Source organism: Lepisosteus platostomus, chromosome 9 (genome assembly GCF_059453375.1).
Source record: "Lepisosteus platostomus isolate fLepPlt1 chromosome 9, fLepPlt1.hap1, whole genome shotgun sequence".
NCBI classification, from domain to species: Eukaryota; Metazoa; Chordata; class Actinopteri; order Semionotiformes; family Lepisosteidae; genus Lepisosteus; species Lepisosteus platostomus.
The window spans coordinates 30,096,893-30,110,622 of NC_142619.1; the positions used below are offsets into that span (position 1 = coordinate 30,096,893).

At 35.6% G+C, this 13,730-nt stretch overlaps 1 protein-coding gene across 3 annotated transcripts in view; it reads left to right on the forward strand.

Annotated features, from left to right (window-relative positions):
- Positions 1–13,730, forward strand: part of arhgef39 (Rho guanine nucleotide exchange factor 39) — an 82,811-nt gene that overhangs the window by 20,609 nt on the left and 48,472 nt on the right. For all 3 annotated transcript variants that reach the window (XM_088644669.1, XM_088644668.1, XM_088644670.1), the window contains 2 exons: positions 5,757–5,938; positions 8,268–8,362. In XM_088644669.1, the coding sequence (XP_088500795.1) occupies positions 5,795–5,938; positions 8,268–8,362 (239 nt within the window). In that variant the 5' untranslated portion in view covers positions 5,757–5,794. The remainder of the gene's footprint in view (positions 1–5,756; positions 5,939–8,267; positions 8,363–13,730) is intronic.

Here is a 13,730-nt window from a genome sequence, read left to right on the forward strand (position 1 = left end):
GTTTTCTGTGATTATTAAAAGGCCACTTTGCAAGTTTATTTTAAAATAGTATTGTGGGTAATCTTAGGCTTAGGCTACTACATTGCTTCACAAACACTTGTGGACTTGATTGCCTAATAAACAGAGGTTTATCTAAGCATACCATGCAAGGTCTTACATTGCCCATTGGGATACATTTTCTGAGCATTCTCATGAATATTTTATGAAGGAATATCTAAACCTGTGCATAACTGGCTGGTTAAGACGGGTACAAATGTGATTCTTGTTTTACCACATTAATAATAATAACGACTGATGCATAATGACCTTTAATAAAGCAACAGTGGTTTTCTCAAGTGTTTGACACAGGATGCAAAGCTCTGATTCAGTTATAAATTTGTATGAGCTTTTCAGGAGCAAATTAGTTTGTCCTGAGGTTTTTGGTTTTGCAAGTCTGCATTTTAATCGGCACTTTGGAAATCTCATGGTGTTGAAGCAGTTTTACACACTGGTTTGTGTGATCTGCAGGGCTTCTGATGTTCTGATGTTCTAAGTTGTTGTGAAGTAAAAAGAAACAGAAAAGGTGCCAACAATAAATTGATGATTTTAGCTGGCACCATTACCCATTGAAGTAGTGCACAATGCTTAAATTATAACCATATACATTACAGCTTTATGTGCCAAAGTTTATCAGACCGCAATGAATCTTATAAATGTATTTTTATCTCAATAGACAGTGCTGAGAAATCATTGTGATTCCCCAATTACATGAATTTAAATTTCTTATCTTAGTGTTAAGTGAAACTAGTCTTATCTTAAATAACAAAGGGGTTTTTATATACCAGTTCACTTTTTTATATGATTTATAATGCAAACAAAAAACATAATCAAGAATTAAAGTATGTGAAATAATAAGTGAACAACTAGCACAATTCAGGAGATAATTTAAATTGTTAAATAATTTGGTAAAAAGTAACAAGGAATAACTGTGGACAGCCCTGTCCTATAATATAGTCAGAAACCTTCAGGAATTTGGTCTCCACCGCACAGGTTAGTGGAAACACATCAGGACGTGATCAAAAGATGTCAGGAAAAGAGTCGTTAATGCTCATCAGTTGCAAAACCATCCCTGAACATTCGGAGCTCCATTCATCCATGGTCAGATAGATGGTCGACCAAGGAATAATATTCATGACTGCTGTGACTCTTCCCAGGACTTGTTGTCCTGCCAAGATCTCCCTAAGAGCTACTATACCTGAAATATCCAGGAAGTCACAAAGAACCTGAGAGTTCATCTGAGGATCAGCAGACCTATCTCACTGTGGGTAATGTCAGTGTTCATGTCTCTGCCATTGAGAAAATACTGAATGGAAATGATTCTTATGGGAGAATAGCCAGGAAGAACCATTGCTCTCTAAAGAGAGCACTACTGCCCTTCCAAAGTTTCCCAAGTGGGAGGATCATCGTTTGTGGCTGCCTAAATGGCTTGCCATTATCGACAGAACCATTCATTCAGCGTTTTATCATCAAATTCCGGAGGAGAATGCCAGGCCATCCATTTGCCAGCTGAAGCCAAACTAAAAGTGGGTCCTATAGTAAGACAGTGATCTTAAGCATGCAAGCAGGCTTACAACACAATGGCTGAGAAAGAAATTTGGCATTATGAATTGACTTGAAGGTAGCTGTTCATGCAAAGAAACCTTCAAATGTCTCAGATATTTAGTAGTTTGGGCAAAAATAGGCCAAAATTCATAAAAGTTGATTTTACAGACTGATAAACAATGCATGAAGATCCCAGATGAAGAAATCTTTTAGTTTATTAAACCTTCCCAGTTACATCGTAACTTCAAATTTTAAAAGTTGAATGTTATGGAGGCATGGTAGCGCAGTGCTCTGCATTACTGCTTCATAGCGCTGGGTCCCTGGGGTGCTGTGTGCATTTCTATGTTCTCCTCATGTTCATGTGGCTGTCTTAAGGTGCTGTGGTTTCCTCCCACAGTCCATACTGTTAGGTTAATTGGCTTCTGGGAAAATGGGCCCTGGTGTGACTGTTTTTGTGTCTGTGTGTGAGGCCTGTGATGGGCTGGCACCTGGTGTCTCATGCCTTCCTATCCTGTTGGTTGCCGGGTTAGGCTTCTCCTGCCCAAGAACCCTGAACTGGAAGAATTGGTTAGAAAATGGGTGGATGTTGAATTTATTTATCCCATCAAGACATTTCCTGCATTTCACAGACAATTTAAGCACCCTTGTGAAAATTTTTGAAGGTAATTCAGGTGGGTAGCTGCGTCAGCATGCGTAGTCTGCAAAGGAACTAGTAATAGGTTTATTTCATGCTGAAGAGAGAATAAAGAAAACACAATGTTTCGGCTGTGAAGACCTGGCTTCACAGCTGAAACCTTGTGTTTTCTCTTCTTTTCAGCATGGAATAAACCTATTACTTGTTCCTTTGCATTTGTAAAGTAAGCTTACGTACCATTTAACATCACAAAGATACTGACAGTGCATAAGATGGCGATGATCATTCTAACTTGAAAATAGCTATTGAAAAAAAATATTTTCATACAATTTGCATGTTGTACTGTATCTGCATACAGTATTAAATTCTGAAGAGAACAGAAATGTGAAACAGATTTAATGTTTTTAACTGGGAAACAGAAGCAGAAAACGGCAAAAACGTGACAAAAACTAAAACTTCAAAGATGTCGAACTCTATTCTCTAGATATCAAAAACATAAACCATAGTAAATTCACTTCTACACATATTCCGCTGCAACAAATATAAATTTCTCCACCTCTCCTTAACCACATTAAATTTATCTTTCTTTTTTAGTAACATAAATACATTATTATTGTTTTCAAAAATATGAATAGGAATTTGTAAAATAACTCACTAGGTACTCTTTCCATGGGCCCAATGTGGATTTAGTTGCTGAGGTTGCCTAACAATTTAGGGCAAGTGTGTGTCATTTTTCCCCCACTCTTGTATACAAAGACAGCCCATTTACTTCTGTGACAACATCAAACAGGGAGACTGTGATTGGATAGAGGTAGAGAATCACAGAGAGTGGTTATACAGTATACAGGATCGCTATGGTCCCGGATCTATATTTGACATCCCTGGTTTTAGGTGTCATATTCCCAATTAAAAACAAAGTAAGTGTAATGTGCTAACAACAACGGGAATCACAGCCTTTGCTTAATGTTATAGATCAGTGGCCTGATCAGGGATTCACCACAGCAAGAAATATCTGAAGAATAAATGACATTTTTAAACACACAAAATAAATATATAAAAAAATCTATATTGGGAGATGTATTTAATTACAGATTTGATTGAAATTGACAGCCTTAGTGACCTCCCTGTGCACTTGACATGATTGATTTTTTTTGCTTCAAATGTAGTACTGCAGACTATTCAGTGAGTGAAATACTTTTAAAATTGCATCTGCATCTGCATGAAAGTCATATAGATATCGGGGAAAGAGAAGAAAAGTCATCACCCCTTGGCAGAATGGGTTAAAGAATAAAGACATACACATTTGGAAATGGAGATACGTTTCAATGCCATAGCTGCAGTTTTGATCAGCTCTGACATTGCCTTGTCTACTTGTGGCCTCCCACAGAACAGCTGAGGAGCATTGCATGTATTTAGTAACAATGGCTTTTCTTTCTCTCTGTCTATAATAATGGCATAGTGTTTCACAGTTTATGTAGTTTATATTTCTCTTGAATGGATGACAGTGCTTTGCCCCCCACTGTTTTATCATACAGCTCACAGTACATTAATGCAAAATAACCTATTTGTCAGTGACACTATATAATACACAGCTGAGGCACTGAGGGGTAGCTTATGTACAAAATGTAAGTGAAATTATTCTAAATTTTATTCAGTAAATTGTTCCTAGTTTGCCCTTTTTCTTAAATGAAAAGATTGTACTGTTTTTTTTTTCTTTTCAGAAACTTGGAATGTTTATCTGCTGGGTCCTTAGAAACAGTAAAATAGTCTTGCTGGAGGACAAAAGCTTATGTTTAAACTGTAGGCTCACCATTATAGTTGGATAGTGGTTACACTATGTTCAACATGTGTTTTGTGTTCATAATCGGTGTACATGCAATTATGAAGTAACTTTTATAGACTGTGTTAATCATCAATGAACAAGATATAAGAATGATTTTTAAAACTAGAAATTGCAAATGGTTTTGAAGGGTTTCAAGTAAGTCCTTACCCACTAATGTGTGTATAACAATAACTTGTACAATAATTGAATCTGTCCTAACATTCACTGCAGTAGCCTGGTTTGGCAACTTTAACATACTGTACACAACAAAAAAAGATTGAGCCGGATTGTGAAAGTAACCAGCAAATTATTGGTGCAACCGCTCCAGTTTTCAGACATCTCCATCAAGCAAGTAGTGTGGAAGGTCAATATAGCTAATTGACTGTCGTGACCATCCCACAGTGAATCTGAGCTCCTTCACTCTGGGTGCTGATGTAGACAACCTAGATTCAAGTGCAATAGATCCAAGTTATCTTTTAATTCCACAGCTATTTAACCTGTTTAATTTGGATAATTAATTGCACATTTGACTTCTTTTGTACTGTATATATTTTCTCTCATCACACTCATATGGGTCTCATTCATTAATGGGTTCCTGTTATTTTCAATGTATTGCGTTGTGTCCTTAAGCTGCCTGCAAAAAGCAAATTTCCCATCTGGGACATTAAACTATGAGTAACTATGAGTTAAATGCAAGTAAACTAAAGGGATGTTAGGATAGTAAAATTAAATATTTTAATATTGAGGATTTTTTTTTCCATAAGACCTGTTAGGTTTCAACAGTTTATAAAAAGAAATTAAAAGACTTTTGCATTTATATGGGTCTGATATGTTTTCTATAAAATGGTAGAATCGAAGCACTGGATGGCAAATGTCAGACTGCGATGTCATGTATTTTCATCGTTTAGAGTTTCCTGGGGCTTTGAGACCTATAATATTAATGGCTTCTAACCCTGTTACATCCATCTTCCTCGTAAATAAATTTTCCTTAAAAAAAAAAAACTTGCTTGTCATTTGCAGATTAGTAGTAGTGTAAAATGTCCAGTAATAACTACATAGTGCATATGGTTCTTATATCCGGGGTCTGTTCATAAATTTATGTTTGAGTAGATATTTTACAGCTCAGTGCTGTTATTAAAGTCCTTTATTGTCGTGTTTTTAGGTCCATTTATTTTTTACTACAAAGCAAGGAGCTAACTTTTGTTGCCAGCAGTGGATGTTCTTATTTTTTAAACCTACAGAGATAGTCTTTTTGTAACTCCAAAATGGTCATGGTGCTTCTGTGAAATTCCGGACAAAAAAATAAAGTATTTAATCAGCGGTCGGTTTATTTTGTGTGGAATTATTCTTTATTATGTGAAATTTGGGGCAGCACAGTGGTTGCCTTACAGCGCTGGGGCCCTGGGTTGAGTTCCTGGAGGCACTCCTGTGGAGTTTGTATGATCTGCCCATGTTCACATGGGTTTCCTCCCACAGTCTAAAGATATACTGGTAGGTCAATTGACTTCTGGGAAAAGTGTGAGTGTTTGTGTCTCTGTGTCCCATGATAGTCTGGTGTCTTACCCAGGGTGTAGCCTGCCCTGCGCCTGTTGCTTGCTAAGCTAGTATTTTGGCTCCCCGCTGTCTTGAATTGGGGGAAGTGGTTGGAAAATGAAAGGATGGGAAACCTGTTGAACAGTGTAAAAAAAAAAACCAAAACGTTGTTTTCTCTGTTTCCAGCTGTTAATGTGAGTGAACACCTCTCCACCCCGACAGCAATGAGTGTTCATCTGAAACACGTGGGACCAGCCGACACCGTGCAGGAGCAGAGAGATCGCTGGCAGAGGAAGCGAAACCGCGCTGCTCGCGAGCTTGTGGAGACCGAGCAGAGATATTGTGAAAAACTGGAGCTGGTGACAATGGTTAGTTTTTACACATTGTGTTTTTATCTGCTCTTTTGGAGGTGCTGAAAACAAGAAGAATGTTTTTATGCCTGTTTTGGATGACGTAATCCTTTCCCGGAGAATTAATCTTTTTCGTGAAGAGCTATGTTGAATGGTGCATTTGAGATGAATCTTCCTCATTTAATTGTTGCTATCGGTAGAATAAAGAAGCACCAGATTTAAAATGACCAATATATATTCCAATGAACATTTTTTAAAGTATGTACATGTATAAAAGAAAATACCCTGTACAATTTATTATATCACACACATTTTATATTCATAATTTATTCAAAAATAACCCTCCAAATAAAAATCATTGGTAAATAATGAAGTTTGCATGTTTGAATGGTTTTTAACAAATGTTAGGGAGGAATTTCAGCAACCAAAGCCTTCCTCATCTCCACTATTTGTACTCTCCAAGACATTGCTTCCTAAAAGCTTAAAATACCGCAGTAAGCCTCATTCTCTTGCTCGCAGTTGTATTTCTGCTTTTCTACTCCACCACATCTCCATATTTGCTGCTACCCCTTGGTTAACTTCTCTCTCTGTATGGGGGTCTAGACCCCCTCATCCTACAGCCAGGTGACGTAAGACAAAGCTACTTATTCCTGGCTCCTCAATAAACATTCCGACATTCTTTTTCTTATTTGGGGATATTATTCATTATGAAGCGGGGATTTTGAGTAATCTCATTTCTGTCATTAAAGTGATTTTTAGTCATTTGTAAATTAATATTTTGGCCCTCTTTGATCATAAGGATAGATCATGATATATTAATTGCAAATAAACAGAAATACGAGTATAAAAAATTCAAGGCACTATATTATGAGCAAACAAACTGTAGGGTGTTACATTTTTTAATGAACTGAGTCATCCCAGAGGAAATATAGAGCAGCAAATAATTCAAAATCAATCATTTGATTATTTATAATCAAGAAGTTCTTGTTATTTTGAAACGATGTTGATAATACTCATTAACATGGTGATAACTGTTGCTAACTGTTAACATGGTTGAGATGGTTTTAGTCATTCTAGCAATTACATACAAAGATGAATGAGGTAGAAATAGAAACTCTACAGTATGTTCATATGTTCAGTAAACTTTGAAAGCTACAGAGGTCAGTGGCTGAGATGGGAAAAAAATGTCAATGGGTCAACACCCTGATCGCTCCAAAAAGGTTACCTGTGTGGAACTGAAGAATCAACCATCTCAGATCCTGCATGGGGTTTTCAACGAAGCCTAGTCAAAACTAGAATGTTTTGTGTCTAATTGCAAAGTGTTAGATCTGGGAAAGCCAACATAGTTCATCACTCAGTCGGCACCATCCCCCATCCCAACTGTCAAGCATGATGGTTTTAGCATTATGTTATGGTTCTGCTTCTCATCAGTGGGGAAGCTTGTAAAGACTAATGAAACATAGAGATAGCTGTGCTGGAGTGCCTTAAGAATATAAAAGTAAATGTCCTTGAGTGGCCCAGTCAAAGTCCTGACTTGAATCATATTAATAATCTGTGGAAACACTTGGAAGCTGCTGTTTGTAAGAGATCCCCACGAGAGAGCCAGAGCAAATCTGTGTAGAAGAATGGTTTAGAATTGCACCAGCGCAGTGTGCAAGGTTGATAGAGGCTTAACCAAAAAGACTTACGGCTGTGATTACTGCCAATGGTGCTCCCACCAAATATGGAGTTACTGGTTTGAATTCTTATACAATCAAAAATATTTCATTGTTTTCCTCTTTAGTTGTTGTTGACATTTCCTTTAACTTATCTTACCCTTAGAAATCTTCAGTTTGAACATTCAAATTTTGAATAATACATTCGGTTTAAAAAATGTTTGTGCATCATATTATTTGATCTTATTTTAACCATAGGAAAGACTTAAATACTTTTCCAATATACGTCTAATATGTCAATGTTCCATGGATGGCCCATTCAGTGTTCTTTGTGCAAATGCACACAGTAACTCATTACATGACTGCAGACAAGAGGGGTTTGGGATCATTCCCTCCTTCTTGAACTGATTGACCATGACAATAAGTTTCTATAATAGGTACTATATGATTGAAAATGACCATATACATCTAGTGTTTGATGTACTTACGTCTGTTCTCGCAAATCTTTGTGTTTATTTTGTACCACATATTAAATTGGTCCAAACAACTGGGATATCAAGACTTTTAAATGCTTTACACTTCATCTGCAGTTCTTGTGTTGATGAAATAACTTAATGGAAATCAGTAGACTTTATACAAATGCAGAAAAAAGATGAAAATTCATTTTTCCTTTCTTTTTTGTCGTCTTTCAGTATTTTGTTGAGATTTTAAAAGCGAAGGGAACCCTGAGGCAGAACATTAGAGAAAGCATCTTCAGCTCAATTAAATCCATTCATTCAGTAAACCAGTAAGTATCATTTAAATAATTTATCGAATATTTATTCTTTGGAGAGGGAAAAAATAATTGGTGACTTACATATTAATGAAGTAATGATGAACTCGGAGTGCATGCCTTGTTTTATCTGTTTGAGTAAACAAGATAATTTAAATCGATGAGGGCACTAAATCCAAATTGTTGAGTACAACATATTACCCTGATGTACAGTTTCTTTTTAACGTCTTTCTCCTAGGAGGTTTTTATGGTACTTTTATTTTTCCTCCCCAAGTAGAATTGGGAGCCAGCATTAAATACATTAATGTTGAATTTTTGGTGCCGTCTTAAGATTGATTGGTTGCATTTATTTTTAATACCACAAACCAAACCTGTTTTTTACACTAAATTGGTGGACTTCGGAAAACACAACCCTTTATGCTCTGAACCTTTCACCCATATAAAGAGTATTATACAAATGTATAAAATTATTTCTCAGTGTTCAAAGAGCACTGTAGGGCAAGTGAAAGTTCAAAGAGGAACAATCTAAGAACGCATAATCAATATCAGAATAAAAAAGCCAGAAAAGAAAATGAAATCTGTTGCCGTTGTAGATTTAAAGTTCATCAGAGGAAGAATGCTTCATAATTTACAAGACAAGACCATTCCATCTAAAAATAGTTTAGGAGGTGTAATACTGGTATGATAGTAGAACCAATATTCCGTGGAAATTCTGCACATCTAAAAAGTCTTTTATTTGATTTGAGGTATTTTGTAAAATTGTATTTTGACAATCGGATATTGAGATATCAAAGAGCAAACATATTTAAGAGTGGGACAGTTGATAACCATTGTCTGTGAATTCTTTAATACGAATTTTAGTGTTATGTTTTTTACGCAGGTTTGAGTACTCATTTTAAGTGTTTTGGTTCAAAACTGCAAATTTAACAGCCTAAATATTTGTTGCTTTCCTAGTGTATCAAGGAGACAGCTACACTGTTTAGAATCCCGTAGAATTATTTCTCTGTTGATGTATTTATTGTTGTACTGAAGAAATGGGATTTAATTACACAAAATAATTTAATCCCATTTCTTCAGTACAACAATAAATCCATCAACAGGGAAAAGGCGGTTTTGACCTGGGCAAAACACTGCAGAATATACATATAACATTGATATGTTAAGCTGCGTATCAGAAATGCAGTCCTAGACTTTCACTGATAAATTTGTCCTTCATTAAACCATTTACAAAAACATGAAATATTGTTTTCACAAAATGACAGCTTATGTTACGGTAGAACACTGCACATCTGACCATTACTTAACCACCCTGTGATCACCCAAGCCTAATGCAGTAGTCTTATCTCCATAATGAGGTGCCAGGAGCCAATTGTTCAATTAAGCTGAGTTACTAATGGAAAATGGAGCAGCTGCAAGTTTGGAACTGGGTGTCGGGCACTTGGATTGTATGAAGCAAAGCAATGGAGACATCTGAAAAGGATGGTTAAAATACAGCCAGGAGCAGACCCAGAGTAATGTAGTTATATTGGTTCAGTCTTTGATTACCTTGGCAATAGGTAACGCAAGAATTTAAAATTTAAAAAGTATAGGTGTATAGCCTTTTCTTTATGTTTCAGTGGCCAGGCTATAAGGAATTCATATATCCTAATATGTACCAAAAATATCTGGATGTGTTCATTCTGAAATTTCATTTAGCTTGGATTTGAATTTGGGAAAACACTGAAATGTAATGCATATTTTGTAAGTTCACCCTGACACTTTAGAGAAATATGCAGTAGTCAGTGTCCCTGGTCTTGCTCTGGACGATAGATTCAGTAATGGTCAGTCACGGTTAGGCCTCGTGATAATGTGCAAATAATATGCTGGTATTCTAACTAGGGTTTTAAAAAGAGAGAGCAAATTTGATTCTATATTTTAGACAAATACGCAAAGCTTAGCGTGTCTGTCCTAGTCTGAATGTTTCAGAAATAAGTAAACATAAGTTTAAAGTTTTGAACGATTAAAAAGTAGGAATCCTTGTCTAGTATTAACTTAATTCCAAGTGAAACCGGCTCTATTTTGGCATGACCATCTCATGAAATTCAGTGCATACAGTACATGCATCCTGTGGAAGACAGATTTTAAGCAAAATTTTATACAAACATTTCAAATGCTTTTTGATGTATGATCATAGTGCTTGTTTTTGTAAATCCAGGCTTTCTTGAGGACATTGTAACTTTTGATCACGCTTGTTATATTCTTGGTTACACAGCCGTTGTAATATTCTATGTCTGCTAACACTGGGAGATGACCACTGAGAAAATTATCTGGCGTAAATCTGCACATAAATTTGACTTATGCCAAAATAATAATTAAACCGGCTTTTAATGTGACGATTTCTAATCTTATGCAAAATGAACTTATGTCTGAAAACTTCATCACATTTAAAGTGATGGATGGCTGTGCACTCTAAAGGTTTAAGCATTAAATTAAGCAGTATAAGACTGACGGGTCTGCACCAGGATGAAGACGGGATGATGCTAAGAGAAGCTGCATATTCACGAGCAGCAGACATACAACTGCAGTAAAGCCCAGTTTACATGATTCTAAAATCACCACATTAACAATTTCTTTCGGAGTGTGGTGAAATGCAGTCCTACGTTAACCATCCATTGCTTTTTATCCCAGAAAACCCTCTCAGAGGTCTGTTGCTTTCACGTTTTACAGCACCAAGTGTCTTTTGTACAATTTCAGCCTCTGATGACCTGTGTCTTTCTAATTGTGTAGAGATTAACCATGTCAGTGTTTGTTGGATTTGTCTGTAGTTTTATTCACTAAGATGATGTTTAAGGACAAATGAACAGGGCATTACAAATAAATGTTTTAAGAAACACATTCGAGAATACTTCCATCAATGCCCATTAATCAAAGAAAATCCTGTACCTTGCTAAGATGACATCATCTTTTGAAAAATATTTACGTTAAAAGGCAGTTTTGATATCAAGAGCATAGAGTTTAATTTATCACTACACTTGAGCTGTATTTTAATGTTAGTGGTTTATGATAATATTTGTATCTTACAGGTTAAAGTGTAGAACATTGTGCAGGAGAAGCATTATTTACATTATCCTAACTTTATAACAGATTACATGGAAAAAAAAGTCCTTTACCTGTAACTCTGTAATTTAAAATGTATTGGGTTTTCTGGATGAAATCTTGTCCATGTTTTGAGAGGTTGCTGGATCTTCTCTGTGTTTGACCAGCCCTAATTTGTAATCCTTTGCAAACCATGATTTGAAAGGATGCTCTTCATTTTTTATATCCAGTAACATGGAAATTGATACACTGAATGGGCCTTTTTTGTTGGTCATTTTAAAATGAACAGTGGCATATTTGACAGTTCCACATTTCAGGCAGTGTTTGAAGACAAATAGTTTCAAGTGGAAAAAATGAGCAGTTGTTGAAAAATAACTTTTTTACAGACTTGTTTAGAACAGAAATTCTAGAATACACTGACTAATAATGTGATACTCTCCATTATATTAGCTTGTCAGGGCAAATATACATGCTTAGCTGTTTGTGTGCTGCTATAGTCTGTGGTTGTAAGATCCATGAATAAATACGTTTTCATCTTCAATGTATTTTAAACATGTATAAAGTATGAAATAATGTTCAGAACAAATGCATAATTCTCTTACACTGTTGATATATGCATATTTAAGTGTAAATAAAAAACAAACCTGGATTTTTATGCACAAAGAGACTTCTTTATAAACTTTTTTGTCTGATTTTGTCTGAAACACTGTGAGATTTATTTGAGATTTTTTCCCTTTTTTTCTAAAGTCTAGTCTAAAGCATTCTAAGTTGTTGATCACACTGCAAGAGAAAATTCAGAAAATGAGCCAAAACATCTCAGAGTGAAATTCATAAAGCATTAAAAATATGAAAAAAACAACTGTCACAGAGGCATGCTCTAACAAACATCTTACCTAAATATAAAAAAATCTATTTTTAATTTTTGTGATTTATTTTGTATTTGCTAACTCACACCCTGACCATGATGTTGAATTAACTTTAATGAATTCATCTCTTAATAAACATTGCAAAATTAGAAAGTCTTCTGATTTGAATATATTGATTTGATGATACCATAGATCATCATTATAGCTGTTTATTGAGTTTGGGGACCAGGCATGATAGCAGGCAAGGATAATTGGGTTTCTGCTCTGTAACAAACTATAATAAAGTACTTGAAAGTGCTGTCACTTTATCGAGTAAGTAGCACAATTTCAAAAAGTATTTGAAAAATAAATATTCTGAAAGAAACCGTCTAGGGGGTTTCTTAATGAGAATAAATGTGGTTTGAAAATAGATCAAATAATATTCTGCATGTCAGAAAGAGATCCTTGTCACTGTGAAAAATATTGAATAAAATTAGAGCATAATTGAATGTCTTAAAGGTACCTAGTTTGAGAAATAGATTTTTTTCTAAAACTTTATGTATTGATTTCCTGAATGTTATATTTGTGAACTGGGTTTAAATTGCTTACTGAAAATGTGGTGGGCAAATATGCATGTGCCACAGGTCAATGACTTGGGACATGGAATATGTTTCTAATTTTTCCCTGCTTAGAATCTTACCTTGTTAAATATCTTTATCCTTCCTTGAACAGATAACCAAAATGCTACAGAAACGGATGTGGAGGAAACTTCTTAACACGTGCGAGAGAATTCTATCATGTCCCCCCTTATTTGTAAAAGCTGTTCTTTTGGGCATGGCTTGTTACTGCAGAACATTTAAGAAGCGTTTTCTTCTATTCAGATTCATTTCAGGAAGCTTGGTGTGATACGCACACCCCTCTTAAACAGTGTAAAAGTATAAGTGAAACATAATATTACATTTCTTATCCTTATGCACTAAATCATTCTTGTCAGAATTGCAGTGCTTAAGTCAGACTTAAGTCAGTTATAGCTGCAGATATTGATTTCTTTGTGTACAGTACAATCAGCAGCCACTTACTACTTTCAGTGTCCTTTGATGCAACTGATTTGACTGGGACGATACCTATTTTATACACAAAAACATGCAGAAAATTGTCCAGAATCTAAGTGCAGTTCAGAGAGCGATCTCGCAAAGAAACAGAATATAGGTGAGGTAATGATATTAACACTTTTAACGTAACAAAGCTGCAAACTGAACAGTTTAAATTATATCCCCCCTCCAAAGAAAATAATAAACTAACTTTGTGCAGCTTAAACTGTTTAATTGCGCTTGATGTTCGCTACTGTACTTAATGAACTCATTCCACAGCTGCAGGGTGTAATTTCAGAATACACACAAAAAGGACAAATGTGGTCTTGGGAAGCAGGTTTTCAGCTCCACTGCAAAGTAAACCTTTGCAAC